We start from the raw sequence: 16,324 nt of genomic DNA, 5'->3' as shown, positions 1-16,324 counted from the left end.
GGGTTCTCTCATGCTCGGCGCAGTTGGCCTTTGGGGGCCCTTTCAGGACACAAGGCCCCACCGGCGATGTCATTGACGAGGGTCCCACGATAGCTTCAAGCGCCCATCGGTGCGCAGTGCTTCTTCCACAGGAAACTTTACGCATATGCCGTTTGAGAACTACTGATTTCCCAACCACACTCTCTTCCGTCAACACAAACCCGACTCCTAACCAGCCAACGCAAATCACCGTCAACATGGGGCACGACGCAGCCATCAACGGCGATTCGGGAGATACCGTCGCCATGAAGAATCCTATCACTGGTGGAATAGACTTGCCAGGCAAGGTCGCCGCGCACAAGTTCGCCAATATCAAGGAGCTCGTCATCAGGATGGGCGACCATGTGAGTCAGACCAACAGCTTGAGCAGACAGACAACTTTGAACAGCCTCTAACTTGTCGTCTCGTGCGTGCAGTTGCCCGACGGAGACCTTCCTGGGCTCTGCCTTGTCAACTCTGACTTCAACTCCATGTTCTCGCCGCGCCTGTACCGCCACATTCGCCTGAATGCGAACTTCTTGAAACCCAAAAACCTCGCTTGGGCTGCCGGAAACCAACGATTCCGGCACACAAAGATTCTCTCTTTTGACAACGCAAGTCGATTCGATGCCAGCAAGATTAAGGGCTACGAGGCTGGCGACGGTCCTTCTGAGGGACCAATTTTGCCTGAGTGGATTGCCTCTCATGTACAGAGAACAGCGACAAATATTGTGCGCAATTCCCCAACTTTGCACACTATCATGTAAGTCTCTGTTTGAATAGGCCCTGATATTTCCACCTGGAGATTCCAAATTAGCAGTCGTTCTCGGCGTCGCCCACAAGCTCCGATCTTGAAAGACCGCACGAATGCTGACACTGTGAAAGTCTTGATAGTACCCCAATCGGATCTGACAAAGCCGTCCTGATTATCAACAACGGCTTCAACAGCAATTGTCAGCAATCCAGGATTAAGTTGCAGTCCTTGGCCTTGAAATTAGGCCCGATTCCTTGCCGGGAGCTCTCTGCATCTGTCTTTCTGGAGCAAAGCCTCAAGTCCCTTTGCCTGATCCGCATTCCCACGGCGTCCTGGAGGGTGGGTTTGTTTTGCCGGATTCTCCTTCAATCTCCTGAACTCCGTTACCTCAAGCTTTCTTACCTGAATGGAGCGGAGCATCAATGGACGCTTGAGGAGATCTGCAAGCAATACAAGCAGCTGGGAGGTGTCCCCCTGAAGCTAGAAGTCGTGGTCTTCGGCCAGGGAGTCAACCTGAAACTGCCCGCAAACGGAGGAGATGGTTCAGCCCAGGCGAGCTATCTTTCCCTGCTCACCGATCCCGGATGTGTGCGAGATATGAGCATCATTGCCAGGAGGCAAACAGCATGGGAAACATTCGATTCATCATTCTTCCCGAACATGAATCGATTCAGCCTATATGCTTCCACTCGTTTTGAGCCCGTGGTTCACGGTTTCTTTGCGCTGCGCAAGACCCGCGACTTCTTGCGCCAGGTCCATTTCCACGTTGACGGTACTCTCTTCAAGAAATACTTTGACTTCAAAGGTATGTTTTACCGTTCCCAATGCCGCCTTGTATTGTGGATTATGGAACGCTTCGGACGACCTTAAGTCCAGCTTTAAAATATGATTTGGGAGTACTATCAAGTGGCCTCTAGTCAAGCCTCAATAGTGCTTTCCACTATTATACTACTCAGAGTGTTGCGAAACTTGAGAGAAGTATAATGGCACTGACAAAGTAAACAGACATGACACGACGGCTCTTTGGTCACTGCAATTTGAAAGAGCCTGCGTCTACCTTGAAGCCGACGGGGTTTTCCTTCCATTCGATACTTCCCTTGGAAGTCCACTACCAACGCAGTATCGCTCTGCCCCTGCCGACCACTCGTTTCCTTGACATCACCATCCATTACAAGCACCTTGTTGGCTTTTCTGGTGCAGGTCTGTCCAGGATGTCTGCACTCGAGTGCTTAAGCTTGAATGTCTACGTCTACCGTATCCCCGAATGGGATGATAGCCGCACGGTTGGCGAGAACTTGCTGAAAGCTTTAGGCAAGGCCGCCAAGAATTGCCCCAAACTGCGTTACGTACGCATAAAGATGGGCGCCACCGGCCCGGTGCGTGCTCCGATAGCTGGTCTCAGCTGCTCAAGAGAGATTGTTCGTGAGCGCAGGCCCCGTTTCAAGAAGCTTCAACCCGTCTTCAAGCCGCTCGATATGGAGACCGACAAGCTTCTGCGCCCTCAGAGCATGTGGACCGAGACGGAGAAGCGAGCACAGTACGTGAAAGAGACTCTCGACGAACTGGTTTTCTACAGGCCCTTGTTGATGGATTAAATTCGGATGGACGTGGCCAAGGAGTTTGGGAGTAACAGTGAACGGAAGGAGTTGGGGAAACAGGAATTTAATTTGTAAACCATGATAGGATACCCGAGTTCTCTGTTTCGACGCCCAGTGGCTGTAAGCTTGACCCATTGATACTGACCTCAGGTCGCCATGGAGGGCTAAGGCTTAAAACCTCTCGTTCCTTCCGGGCAGTTCGCAGGACTTAAAGCGGACGTGTGGGTTTGCCGAGTTGGAAGAGAAGGGACGCCCATGACGAACGCCTTCCTGAGCTGACATGCCCCATGATCTGCAGAGTATCGTGTCGGTAATGATGTATCCCAACTCCACAACTCTGCAGGAGCCTCATTCTTTCCGTACTCATTTTGCATCATCAAAGATGCGCAATATATCAGCTTTCCTTCCGATGAGCTGGTCTTCACTTGACGCAGGCCGGCCAATACATTTCTTGCAATAGACCAAGTCATCTTCAACAGCTCCAAACCACGATGGGCCCAATTAACAAACGCTTCGCAGCGAATCGGTTCTCACCATTGGACACAGACCTCGGCTTTCAACACACTGCTAATGGCATGACACAAGATGTCTACGAACTTGAGAGCGGACCCCCGAGCCCGGTGGTGCTATCACCTCCCAGGAACAGCCTCGGGTCGCCGACAAAGCATCCCATAGCCAATAACAATAGCCTTGCCGCGTATCAGAGCCAGTCTGCTAATTTGGATCCACCACACATCGGCTCAGTCAGGTACAGTCTTGACTTCTTGTTACAGTCACGGAGGGATTCCTCACAGCAGCAATACGTACCGGCCGAGCCTGTTTTTGCCGGCCTCAATCTCGACCCTCGTGGCGCAGGCCCAGGCGTCGACTCTGAGCCCGCTATCGCCCATACCGACGACATTGGAGTCAGCCTTGATGCCCCCGAAGAACCTACCAGAAATGACGCCTTCCCATACTCCAAGCTCCCCTTCGAACTGCGGCAGATGGTCCTCCGGGAGCTGGTGCCCACTAAATCCATCTGGAACGGCACCTCATTCCCCAAATCCTGTCAGTATTCCTCTTCTCCTTCTACAATCCCCCAGCATTTACTCCTTAGAAAGTTCCAGAATGTGTCACCTCGGGGACCCTAGCAGATGACTAAGAAATAGTAGGCCAGAAACAATACCAGCGGGCCTACTTCGAGAAGACAAAGTACCTCCAGAACCGCGCGCTGGCCCAGTAGAACATGACCACGACGCCGGACGAAGCTCCGCCTGGCAGGCCCCAGGACGCGTGGGGCCGCAACGAGCCCGCGATCGCCTCGCTCCTGAACGCCCGGCTGGTCGACAGGAGTTTCTGCCGAGATATTGACGCCTTCTTCTCCCACGAGTGCACGTACTGGCTGATGATGGGCGCGACCGAGTTCTTCCTCTTCAAGTGCCTCGCCTTCGGCCCGAGGTATCACCACCTGCTTCCTCGGCAGGCGAACTGGCTCCCTACGTGTTACGGTGATCAAACCAGCTGGGCGTGCAATGATGCGTACCACAGTCCACTGTGGCATCACAATACCTTGAGGACGAACCGTATGATGTGGAAAGACATTGTGGAAAAGCGCTAGGATCACGGTCCTCGGCAACCCGGCTATCTCAAGTTCATCGGCCGGTTCAGGAACCTTCGAATCGTCTGCTTCATGGGCCACATCCCTGATGCGGACGAGGCACTCGTTACAATTCTCGACGGGATCTCCGCGAAGCCTGGATGGAGGAACTGGGAGCCCCCGAGGTTGCCCAAGGTCCATTTCATATTTCACCACTACGTCGGATACCATTGCTCATACCTCTGCCCGGAATGTGAGGGCACTTGCTCAGCTTACAGGTCCTTATCGCAAGGGCGCGAGCCAGTCGTGCCCGGCACCGCGTTGTGGCCCTGCACCTCAGTCGGCATGGGGCGTGAGTCCTGGTTCTCGACCTGCGCCGGATGCGTCAACTGCCTGGGCTCGACTGAGTCTGTAGAGGTCTTTCCCTCGAACTGGCACAAGCTGTTGCTGGCTTGGGAACCTGGCCTGAGACACAGGGGGCCGTCAGCATACAACACAGCGCACAAAATCACCCGACTGGCGACCGAAGAGACGCTCTTTCATCCGTTCCTCGAGACCTGGGACGACCCCGTCAGGGCGGCGATGCTGCGGGTAAGCCCCGAGTTCAATCTCGACCCGGAAGCCGAGAAACAGCTCATCCAGCCCATGTACGGGAAGGAGGGCCTCGTCGACGCGTGGAGGATGTGGAACAAGTGGGCGCACCACGCCTGGGACCGAATCACCTTTGCAAAGCACCACGAGAGCGTCGGCTTCTACTGGTCCAGGGCCTTCCCAGACTCCACCCGCTTTCAGTTCTCTTGCAAGTTGGCCTACAGCGACCCGCTCATCCCGGGCAAGACGTACAGGCTCGACGTCACCGGGCAGTTCATCGGGCGGCATGATGCCACCCCGTTGCTGTCGGGCATTGAAGCGAAGGAGGAGGAAGCCCCAACGCCGGATGCGGGTACCTTGCTTGAGAATTCTCACTGAGAAGCAGCCGAGATGTGACTAGGAACCGATGTTGCATAATGTGATCGAAGGTGGAGATGCTCTGTCGGAGGATTTCACCAAGCGGTTTGTAAGATGACCAGTTGATCCGGTGTTATGGCAATCGAAAGCGAACAGACAGCAATAAATTTGTATTTCATCATCCATGTCTCGCAGCCTCTGGTCTGTAACCATGTACGGCTGGCATGGCACGGTCATCCGCACCGAACAGGCTCTGCGAGAGAAGGCGAGAAGATGACTGCACGCCCTTGTGAGTTATATCGTAGAGGAAGAAGCGAGAATCTGATACTGGTACCATCTCGAAAGAATGAAGGTTGAGTGGTGCCAAACACTCGGACTGCTGGCTCATAAATTAGTAGAATACTATCTCCAAGTATTTTCCCATCACCTACATGCGCCCCGATACGCTTGATATTGACAGAAACAAACGCCCGTGAACATGATGATATATATACACCACATACAGTTGAAAACCAGGGTAAAAGGGGGTGTCTCTGCAGGCTGAGATCGGTATCATTTAACGGACAAAGGAAACCCCACCAATCCAGACCCAAATCAACGCCGCTCGCCGGCGGCTTGCATCATGAGGATGGAAAATCAAGTTGGTCGTGACAACCCGGGAGCGTGTTCATAACCTTATCTCACCACGGCCTTTTTCTTCTCTTCTCTGCGTGCCGTCGCCCCGGTGACTCTCATCCAGTCTTCCCACTCTTTGCTGATCTCCATGAGAACCCCACCCATACATCCCGCAGAGGCCATCAGCCCGTGCCCCTCGCCCTCGAGGACTCGCACCTCGCACCGCTTCATCGTCTTGCCTAGCCACTTCACGTTCTCGACAGGCACACGCGTGTCCCGACTGCCGTGATGGATCACCACCGGCCTGGTGATGTCGACATACCTGAAGCCGATGGTATGTCGGCGCTCCAGGCACACCAGCAGGTCCACGGCGGGGTTGGCGCCCGTGGTCGCGAGCTCCCAGATGGCCTGGGTGAGGCGTGTGTCGTATGTTTCCTGCCTTACTTTATCTGCCATGGCTGATTCGGCAGCGGCAATGACGGCGTCCTGTTTGCTGTTGCGATTGCCTTTGCCACTGCTGCCTCCGCCGATACCACCGTACGTGTCGTTCGCCACTGCAGCTCGGATGGGTGACAGATTCCCCGTGGGGCTGGCTCCTTCAGGGCGGATCTGGTCCATTTCCTCGCAGGCGAACATCTCCCTGGTCAGCATAGGGTGGTCACCTGACAACTTCCCGCCGTTATGGTTCTCCTTATCGAGCATGGGTCGGTCGCTAGCTCTCGAGGCCGATGTGTCCTTATTATCTTTACCACTGGGCTTTCGTTTCGCTCGCTTTTGCCTTGGAAGGCTGCTTGTTATACTGCTGCTTGTGGCAGTCATGAAACTGGAATTGGCTGCCTTGAGAATCGGTGTTGGCAGTGCGCGCAATATCCTCTGAGACGTAGGTATCGCGTTGGTCGGCGGCAAAGGCGTTTGTGCGGAAGCGCCGAAGACAGACATCTGGGATGGAGGAATCCATGGTGCCAGCAGGTGGATCCGGCCACGGATGTGTTGGGGCATTCGAAGGGCTGTTGCCAGCGCATAAATCGCACCAGCAGAGTGCGCCAGGATGGAGAATTTGGTAATTCGCAGAGCCTGGCAGATTGCGTATACATCGTCTGTTCCGGTGGTCAGCGCTTTTGAACAGACATCTTCATGTGACGAAGTGTGAAGGCGAGAACGCGATCGCCGAAGGGTTGAAATCGTGACTTACCAGGCCAGCCCAGAGGCGTAGCGTTGCCGTCCGCACACGCCTCGCTGTCCCCTACACCAGGTCTGTCAGGGGTGATCAAACGCAGCTTCAGAGTCACGGCAAGTTCATCATAGAACGCCGTGATGTACCTCGTCAAGCCCATGCCAACACAGCAGAACACCGCGCTCCCCTCAGAATCTCCCACCTCGCTGAAGCTGATCACCCGGCCCGTCTGTGGGTGGCGGATCTTCTGGCTCAGACGAGGTGAGCGCAAGTACGATTCAACTGAGTCGTCGATACTATCCGCCGAAGGTGGACGCTCGTAGGATACAGCCCTTGACTCCGTCGTGGAGTCTCTAGGCTTGTCATCCGGTCGTGGGGACAACGGCCCGGACAGCCGCTTCAATCTTGAGCTGCTCCGCTTTACGCGGAGTTCCGGAGTGCTTCGACCGGATCGCCGCCGACTGGCCCGATCGTTGCTGACTTCTCGGTCTCGCCTTTTCCCTTGAGCAATATTAGGAGACGGAGCCCCGTCATCGTGTTCAACTTCGGTGTCTGTAATATGGTGATCGGTATGATGGCTCCCCTTGGCCTTGGCCGCCCGCGAAGGGTCCAGAAAGCCCTCCGGCCCCGGATCCCTCCTCCTTGGCCTTGGTTCTCTGGAAGTCTCGCGGGTTTTCCGAAAGCTGTTCCTCTGTTGCGGTATGTCTGCACTCTTCCCCTTCCCCTTGTCAGATCTGCCGAAGTAGTCCTCCTCAGGAATCGCACCATGATCGCTGTCGCGTTTCGATGAACGGCTGTTTCGTGCTGAGGACCGCTTCGCGTTGGAGCCCGTCTTCGACAAACTCGAGTCTCTGAGGGGTATTGATCGAGCCGACCCGTCTGCACCAAGGCTCGGCTTCGAAAGTGGATCGTCGATGTTCCACGCTGGCTCTTCTGTGATGGAGGTTCCCGCTAGGAATTGGTCCACTCGTGGGCTCGTCGTTCGTGCCATGGCGCTCGCGTCCAGCGCACCACTGGAACTTGCCCCGGTTCCTGAGGTTACCCTTTTCCTGTCCTCGTTGTCTCTCAGCCGCTCTTTGGAGCTCATGTACATCAACCCTTTCTGGGATCGGACTGTAGACTTCTTGCCCCAGCTATCGTATGACCGCTGTCTCTTTACTTCTGGAGACGACACAGGAGACAACCCGCGCTCGACGGAAAGATTGCCGATGCTGCGCACATCAGCATCCTTGGATGCGCATGAGCCTCTCGACGACGGGCGCGAGGACGACCTCCCGCTGAGAAAGCTCCGCAGTCCACCGCTCTCGCGTCTCTCGGGCGACTTTGGCGCTGTCAGGGGAGAGAAGCCGCTTGGAGGCTTCGCGGTCCTGATGGTCGGGGGGAGGGCCGCAAGGTCGTCGTAACCGGCGTCTTCTTCTCGCAGCTCTGCTAGTGTGGGTTGGTTGAGTGCGCCGTAGGTGACACCAAAGGAACCGTTCCGGTGGTCGTTCGGCGACTTGGGACTGGAGGGTGAGGAGGAGGTTTGGAGGAGGTCGAGTGGCAGGTCGAAGTGGGCGTTGGCTGGCCTCGATATCACGGAGAGACTGGTTATTAGGGAGGAGATGACTTCGGGGGAGGCGGGCGCGACAGAATCGTCTCGTCCGTGTGCTCGGATAGCCGATTGATTAGCGTGATTGGTGTCTGAGTGGGAATAAGATTTGTGTCAGTGACAAGATGCACAACGGCTGGAATGCAGATGCGAGACAGCTAAGGCATTGCGGACGGACCTTCAGGCGCCTGGCGGCGTGAGTGACGGCCGTGCCTAGAAATTGACGGAGGCGCTGCGGGGACAGCAGTGTGGTCCATCTTTGTTGCAGGGCGGCCGACGCGAGGTCGAGCTGCGAAATTGAGACCACCGTACAGACCGGAAAAGAATCGAACTGTGCTGGACCGTCAAGAATCCTTTCCCGTTGCGGCACGAAATGTGCCTGCGTCCTGTGGGCTAAGGCTCGATGAGGCAGGCCCAAGCAATATTACCTGCAGAGGGTGGTGCGTTGGGTGCATGCAGTTCCTGCGTTCCTGGGCTGACAAGACAGATGCACTCCCCAATCCAAAGGTGTGGGTGGGTGGGTGCCCCAGGTGGATCGGCGACGCAGGGGCCCGTGTAAGATGCGCTGCCCGTTAAGACCATATGCCGTCAACTGCCCTTTCGCCAACGACGGCGTGCTTCTGAAATGCGATCGAACCTAAAAGAGCGAGCAGGTGGGTTTCAAGTGGCTGGCATGGGAGTCAGGACCTCGGCAGATCGGACGACAGCATTGGTATCCTATAGGCCTGGCAGAAAATGACGGGCCAGGAACAGTACATCAAGCTGCCAAAAGGGTGCTGTGTCTGCAGGGGCTCGGGCTCGTTCTCGTTGGGCGGATGTCGACGTCTGCAGGTAGATATGCAAAGGGACCGAGTTTCCGGGCGCAACCAAAGGTATTCTGCTTGGGGATGCGCGCAGTTCTTTAATAATATCGCGGGCAACTTCGGCAAGCGTCGAATAGGGTCTCAGGCGCGAAACCTAGATATTCCAACCCTGGGTATATAAGGCGATGGATATGGGTGCAAGAACCGGGCGCACACCAAAGTCCGTACCTGGTCTCGGAAACCTGTCAGCCCTTTCAGCTCTAGGTCAGTGATTCTATCCATCTTTGACAGGCTGACCCCTCCACGGCTTGTAGGTGCCTCTTCCTTTTTGGTCCTCTTTGTGAGACCCTGCATGGATGTCCGTCCTGTGCAAGCCTTCGTACGGTACGGTGCGGCACGGAACACGATTGATGCACCAGGACCGGCGTGGGGAGGGTTGCAGCAATTGGCCAATCCTCATCTTGGTCCAGTAGGGGTCTCATCATCACTGGCGCACAGATTCCCCTGAACACGATGTAGCCTGTCTACCGGCATGAATATGCCTTGCAGGCCTTTTTCCCTTTTTACTCCTGGGCCTGCCCTGGGCTACCGAGCCGAATCGAGGTGATGGGTATAAAGAGTGGGCAACTTACCACATAGGCTTGTGGCCCGGAACCTGGAAGGGCTTCCGCGTGGCGCCAAAGGACGGACTATCGAAAAAACAGGTGTGCGCGTGTGCCTTAATAAATTGCAACGTCGGATTCGAGCAAATGAGGAGGGCGGATGAATGCCGAGTTCAGCGCAGAATATTTATGTCTTGGCTCTCCAGGTCGCACGCTGTTCGGGAGGATGCGCCGTTGATCTCGGTCGCAGTCTCGGTGTACAGACCGCGAAGGCTGTTGTTGCACCAGGTCTTCGGTGGCTTAGAAAGTTGTGCCCTATCTCAAACCCGAGCCTCCGGAATCTCTGGCGTTCGCTGCAGTTGCCTTGACTGGCTGCAGAAACGGGGCGCTTGGCGCCGTTGTCTTCCAGCCGCCGTAGTGCGTTGAAGAGAAGGCAGAGAGTCGCAGCACCGACGGCTTCGACTCGTTCTAGGGCGGTTCTAGTGCAGTGCAGGCTGGCGTTGATTAGTAGTTTGAAGCGTTGGGCTCACACTTTGGCGGGTGTTTCGAAAGGAAAAGGCGCGGATTGGCGATTCAGAAGGGTGTCGCAGAATGTCTTGGGCCGAGGAGCCAGCCGCAGCCGCAATTCTGTGTGACGTAGGGGTTCTCTGTGAGGTTCTGGTGTGGGCTTGAAGACGGGATGCGATGCGATGCGCTGCGATGCGCTGCGATGCGATGCGCTGCGATGTTGTCAGGGGAGTCGTGGCTCAGGGAAAAGAGACACAGGACAGGGGAGACAGAGTCAGGGACAAGGAGAAAGGCAATGAGAGGGAGGAAGAACAAAAGTATTGTCGCCAAGCTGAGGGCGAAGGTCTGTGTTGAAAGTCGTAAATCAATAATCAATAATCACCCTCGATAATGATGAATTTCGCAAGGCGCGCCGGGCAGGTACAGGTGGATCCGGATCCTCACCCAGGCTAGGACCAGGACGTTGTACTGCACGTAGGTACTCCCGGTGTCTCGCCCCTGTGCCACGTGGGGACGGACTGCAGCATGTCTGCCCAAAAAGCCCCGAGCTGGGAGTTTGAAGACGGCAGTTTACGACACCTGCAGTGTTGGAACGGGGGCAGACGGGCAATTTGTCTTGCTGCCCAAGTGATACAGTAATGACAAAGTGCGATGGGGGATGGGATATAATGTTCCTGGTCGCGCAGCCTCATCAGGGAGGGAGACGGTAGGTACATGCCCATGAGGGCTCTTGCGCGCTCGGCAGGCCCGAAATCAGCATCATGCCTGTGGGAGAGGAGCTCCCAACCCAACAGACACAGCGGGCATCCTTGCCTGCCACCTGATAGCGGCCGCCCATGTCGGATAGGAGCATCATGGGCAATAAATGTGAAGCTGGTGCTACCCCCCCAAATGAAATAGCCCGCGATGTCGAACTATCCTTTGAAACGGCCCTCTTGCACGAGGGAGGGATTGATCATGGGCGGTTCACACGCTGAGGTCGCAGTCGGCGCAGCGGCAGATCCCAAGTCGAGACCGCGTGCTTGTTTCTGGTCTGTACGGCTATGTATGACTCGGCGCCCGGATGAGCAGCTCCACAGCCAGCAAGGCATTTCGCAGGGACCGCAATGTCAAGCACTCTATGAGAGACACTACATATGTACATAGTATGAGTACAGGAGTGTAAACTGCAGGGTGTCATAGGATAAACTGCCGTGCCTGTATAAGTTTTTTTGGTTCCTCCTCGTGCGACCTCATGTGCATGTGGTTAAGCTTTGGGATGTCTGCGAGCTGTACATAAATACAGTTGATGTCCGTGGGGACTACTGCATTCCTAGATAGATCCATTAAGCACCTAGCAGACGATATCTGCAATGACCTCGACGCGCCTCAGTGTTTGATGAAGGGTCAAACACTATTCAACCCTGTCGACAACGACTTGACCATAAGGCGCATGACCCAGACACCTTGACCTTGACCTTGACCTTGACCTCGACCTCGACCTCGACCTCGACCCCTGACCTGGCTGGCTATCCACGGATCATTATTCATGTGGACTCCTCGACAATCGTGCCGCTTGCCCAATCTCCGAGATGTTGCGCCGACGCGGCACCGGCCGCGCACTCAATCTCGCCAAGTGGGGGAGAAGCCAGGGAATCGGTGGCCCCTGCTCAGGTGCTACGTCATCTCACAGTAGCATCCGGCAGTCGACAGACAACAGCCTTGCCTGCTGTCGCATTGAGTGGCGCGAGGATGGGTGAGCTCCTTATTAGCCGGGTGAAACTAGGCGTCGAGGTCTGTAGCGTGCGCCAAACCAGACAGCCACACGTCATCCCTCAGGTTGAGGCGCAGGCCAGAACGGATGCTTGATTTCGAGCTCGAGCTAGATGTTGCTGTGCGAGTATACTAGGCCGGTGCCTCGCCCATCTGGCTGTAGTTGTGGCACAGTAGTGCCTCTTTCTCGACATCACAGCCGCAGTACATCCACTTCAACGTTCATTATCGCAGAAAATCACAAGATAGACTGGTGACAACCAAGCCCACTTCACGGTCAAGGTCCTCAAGCCCGCAAAGATGATGGACATCCTCCTCTCCCTTCCCATCCTATCCGTCTTCCTCGGGGGCAGCCTGACCTCATGGTCCACCTCGCTCAACCTCCTCTTCTTCTACATGACATGGTCCACCCTCGTCCTGTCGCACAACCCCCTCTACGTCGAGCTGTTCGGATCACTGGCCATCCGCCTAGTCTTCTTCCTCCTGCCCTCCCTTGTGTTCCTCCTGTTCGACACTGCTGCCTTCCTTGGCAGAGAGCACCAAGTACGGCGGCGCATCAGCTCTCCCACCTCGCAATGCCCGCGCCCTAGGCACGGCTCTCCTTCTCGCGCTGCTCAACCTGGTCCTGGAGACGGCCCTCGAGGCGGGCGCCAGCCTCGGCTTCATCTTCCTGTTTGGCCGAGTCCCCTTCAAGGCAACCACGACGCTCCCGCTCCCGTGGGCCATCTTCAAGCAGCTGGGCTGGCTGTACGTCTCCCGCGAGGCCCTGACCTACTACATCCACAAGACAGTCCTGCACTCGCAAACGCACGCCTGGACCCGCAGGGCGCCACTGAAGTCCTCCCGCGGCTGGGTCGCGAGGCAGCACTCGCGCTTCGCCCACTCGCGCTCCGCGGCGCCCTACAGCCTCGCCCTCGCGGCCGACCACCCCGCGCCCTTCCTGCTCCACCACTTCGCCCCCGTGTACCTGCCCGCGCTCGCCGTGCGACCGCACATGCTGGTGTACTTCCTCTTCGTTGGGCTAGTAACTCTGGAGGAGACCCTTACCATGTCAGGCTACACAGTCGTCCCTGGGATCATAATGGGCGGCATCACGAAGCGCAACGCGACGCACTACGGCGCTGGCCACCGCGGGCCCTCGAGCGGGAACTATGGTGCCTGGGGCGTGTTGGACTGGGGTTGCGGGACGGGCCTGGGTGGGCGCGATATCGAGGATGATGTGCGTGATGAGGCTGAGAAGCATCAGGTCCGGGAGAGGGGCGAGAAGAAGGCGGGTGATGCCGCCGCATTCGTTCAGAACGGGATCGATGGCATTAGGAAAGGGGGAAAGAAGGGCAAGAAAGGTGGCGGGAGTGATTGAGTAAGGAGACCGCCCGACGACCCGAAGGGCATAATATAATGGAACGAGCTAAGGAGACACAGGAAGGCGTTCACTCGCTTAGGTTCGGCAGGTCTTCGTTCGCATTGCCCAGGTGCTTCTCTATATGTGCTTCAACGCCTGTTGGCAGATTGCTTCTTCTATACTTCGAGATACCCCCTCACAAGTAACAATACAACGCCACATTTCCTCATCAGCTTTGCCTCTCCTAAAAAAAAAATCGCCCATGCTCCATGTCCATAAATGCCAAACAAATGCGTCGTCTATGATAACACCCAAAATGGCTCTAACCCGTCATACCCCATGCAAAAGCCATACCCAATCAAGCCCAGTTCTTCTTCCTCTTCAACCACGCAATGCTGTCCGCACCAGTCTGGACCCTCATTCCGATCCTCGCATCGAGCACAAAGCTTTCCCAGGTCTTAACGTGGTCTAAATACTCCTGGCTCTCTGCGACCTTCTCCCGCCTGTACTCGTCAGCCTCGTCGGCTGCTGCTGGCCAGCACTTCGGGTCACACGCCTCCTTCCATGCCAACGCCGCCATCTCGTAGTGTGCGCACGGGAGGGTGTAGTCGTCTCGCGTGGTACCTTTGAACAGCGTCCTTGAAGAATAGTCAGTACAGGATTTTGTAAATCGTTATACGGCATTGCATCTCACCTGTCCTGATCCAGGTAAGGCTTCACCTTCCCCCTGGCGTCCTCGTACCGGCCCATATTGCTCAGGATGACAGCCTCAGCGACCGCCTTGATGGCCGCCTCGTCGGGGATAGCCTTCATCTTCTCCACGTGCTCCTTGCTCGCCGTGCACCTGTCCCAGCTCAGGTAAGCCAGGGCCTTGTCAAACATGTCGCCCGAGAAGCGCTTGGACCCAGACCAGAGATACGTCATCTCTTCAGCGGGGGAGACGCCCACTGCGTCAGCGAGATCGATGCCGTATTCCTTGGCGCGGTCCTCCCACTTCTGGACTTTGCGGAGCGCAAAAACCTCGAACGGCATCTGTCGAGCAAGGAACTTCTTCCGTCCTGCTACCGCGGGGCACTTCCGGAAGTACTCCTCAGCCGCCTTCTTGTGCTTCTTAGCCTCTGTAGCCTCGCCTGCCTGCAACGAGTCTCGATACAGCTCGAGCTCCGCCGACGCGATGAAAAAATAGTAAAGGCTGTGGCTCCAGTCGTTGAGTTCAATGCACCTTAGAAAACTGTCGCGCATGGTGACCCAATCCATCATGAACAGGGCGTTAGTAGACAGCTCGAAGTTGCTGAGCGCCGTGACCTGGCGCATCTTTGAGTCGCCGTTCGACTTGAGCATCGCCACTGCCTCCGGGACGCGCTGGGCATTGGCCAGGTTCCTAGCCTCTTCAACTTTCCACATGCCACTTTGGGGGTATTGCGAGCGCATGCTTTGCAAAAGGGCAGAGCACTGCTCCTTGGGATACCCTATGATCTCGCCCTCGTCCGCGAGCTCCTCGACGTCCTTCTCTGAAGGGAGGATGTCCGCGAATGCCAGGATGCCGTTGTAATATCCTAAAAGCATCAGGCCGGCCACTCCACCGTTGACGTTATCGAACTTGGTACTCTGCCACAGCATCTGTACCCCACGTTCGCGGTCACCCTTGAACCCTATGATATATAGCAGCTTTGAAAAGGCTGGCGGGACCATAGAGATAATAAGAAGTAAGATTCCGAAACACATATTCGCACCGCTATGCACGAAGACATCGACTGGGTTTGTAAAAGTTGACGAGTCTGGGCCCGCCTGGTCGAGGAGGGTTTGCCGGACTGGGCGGCGCTGGGGTGAGCCGTTCCGTTCCTGAGAATCCGGCGAACTTTTCCTTGATGCAGGCAAAGACGCCGTGGCTGTCTCCAAATTCAGATCGCTCATGTCCTTCTCGAGTACGGAGCTTGGAGCGGATTTGCTGTTCACTCTTCTCAGGTGGCCAGCATATGCCGCAGGTGCCTGCGACTTCTCAACATCTTCCGGGGCATCCACAAACTCGAGGTCGCTGTCAGACTCAAGGTTCTTCTGATCCTCAACGACTGCGTCCTGTTTCGAATCATCCGTGGCAATGGATGGTCCTCGAGCCACGCCGTTGGCCTTCCGCTCAGCCAAGACCCTCGATTCAGCTTCCATGATAGCATCGAGCGCAACGAAGGCCTTGCGCAGCTTATAGAAGCCTTTGATGCCCTCTGTAAGACTTTCATGCATGACGGATATTATCGCGCCCATGAGCTGTGCCTCTGCGTTTACCAGCTGGTACTCGCTTCCTGGTGGGTAGATCTGGCTGTTCTTCGCAGACCCTTGGCCGTTCGCAGTGCCGGCGCCCCTGAACCAACCACCACCATCGGCTTGCTTCTGCGCCTTCTTCATGTCGGCCCATGCCCGTGCTTCGCACTCGGCTAGTCGGTTGCTCGCTTCCAGCATGATCTCCTTTTCGAAGCCCAAAATCGACCTCATGAAGACTGCGATGCCGAGCCCGAGCTGGTGGAAACTGGATGAATCCTTTCGCGCCTTTAGCTGTGCTTCCGCGCCGTCGATATCGTCGTTGACGATGCGAGCAGCTGCTTCCATGGCATCTTGTAGATCCGACGCCTCGACATCCCGGGGATCTGCGACTTGGGTGGAGCTGGCATTCTTGCTGGACGAGACACTCAATTTCGAGGAATTGGCCGCGACGGAGCCTTTGAACCAAGACCTCATGACGCCAGCTATGTAATAAGCGACTTTGGATGAGTCTGGATCCTTCTCCGGGCCTGCAGCGGCGAAATTGTGGTGGACTGGGACACAAATGCTCGAAGCGTTGCACAGCGAGCCTCGAAAGCACGGTTGCAATTGCGCGAGTGTCAACGAGCTGTTTTAGATCCCCGATGTAACAGCCAGAGGTTCGGAACAGAACTCCGGGAGCGCTAGCCTCAGGATAAACTTTCGTAATCGCTTCAGGGCTGCTCCTGAGCGAGATATGGAATTCGGGTAAATGTGCTCAGCCGCTCTGTATAACAAAGAATCCCGAGATCTAG

At 56.1% G+C, this 16,324-nt stretch overlaps 5 protein-coding genes across 5 annotated transcripts; 3 read left to right on the top strand and 2 right to left on the bottom strand.

Moving 5' to 3' along the window:
- Window positions 1–236: 236 nt before the first annotated feature.
- On the top strand, window positions 237–2,367 carry INS49_000931 (uncharacterized protein; the record flags this gene model as incomplete). Its single annotated transcript, XM_043161765.1, has 5 exons — window positions 237–383; window positions 456–681; window positions 732–781; window positions 1,166–1,577; window positions 1,778–2,367. The coding sequence occupies 5 exons, from the start codon at window positions 237–239 to the stop codon at window positions 2,365–2,367; spliced, it is 1,425 nt and encodes a 474-aa protein (XP_043030271.1).
- A 494-nt stretch (window positions 2,368–2,861) lies between these two features.
- On the top strand, window positions 2,862–4,915 carry INS49_000930 (uncharacterized protein; the record flags this gene model as incomplete). Its single annotated transcript, XM_043161764.1, has 4 exons — window positions 2,862–3,417; window positions 3,522–3,588; window positions 3,631–3,807; window positions 4,018–4,915. The coding sequence occupies 4 exons, from the start codon at window positions 2,862–2,864 to the stop codon at window positions 4,913–4,915; spliced, it is 1,698 nt and encodes a 565-aa protein (XP_043030270.1).
- A 654-nt stretch (window positions 4,916–5,569) lies between these two features.
- INS49_000929 (uncharacterized protein) lies at window positions 5,570–8,528 on the bottom strand (the record flags this gene model as incomplete). Its single annotated transcript, XM_043161763.1, has 3 exons — window positions 5,570–6,606; window positions 6,702–8,363; window positions 8,450–8,528. The coding sequence occupies 3 exons, from the start codon at window positions 8,526–8,528 to the stop codon at window positions 5,570–5,572; spliced, it is 2,778 nt and encodes a 925-aa protein (XP_043030269.1).
- A 3,707-nt stretch (window positions 8,529–12,235) lies between these two features.
- Window positions 12,236–13,295, top strand: INS49_000928 (uncharacterized protein; the record flags this gene model as incomplete). The annotated part of the gene is made up of 2 exons (XM_043161762.1): window positions 12,236–12,373; window positions 12,480–13,295. The coding sequence occupies 2 exons, from the start codon at window positions 12,236–12,238 to the stop codon at window positions 13,293–13,295; spliced, it is 954 nt and encodes a 317-aa protein (XP_043030268.1).
- A 340-nt stretch (window positions 13,296–13,635) lies between these two features.
- Window positions 13,636–16,007, bottom strand: INS49_000927 (uncharacterized protein; the record flags this gene model as incomplete). Its single annotated transcript, XM_043161761.1, has 2 exons — window positions 13,636–13,915; window positions 13,972–16,007. 2 exons carry the CDS (start codon window positions 16,005–16,007, stop codon window positions 13,636–13,638), a joined length of 2,316 nt encoding a protein of 771 aa, XP_043030267.1.
- Window positions 16,008–16,324: the final 317 nt, after the last annotated feature.

The sequence above is a fragment of the Diaporthe citri genome (genome assembly GCF_014595645.1).
Source record: "Diaporthe citri strain NFHF-8-4 chromosome Unknown scaffold_1, whole genome shotgun sequence".
Lineage (NCBI taxonomy): Eukaryota > Fungi > Ascomycota > Sordariomycetes > Diaporthales > Diaporthaceae > Diaporthe > Diaporthe citri.
Note: the sequence above shows the minus strand (reverse complement) of the source record. Positions and strands in the feature narration are given on the sequence as shown.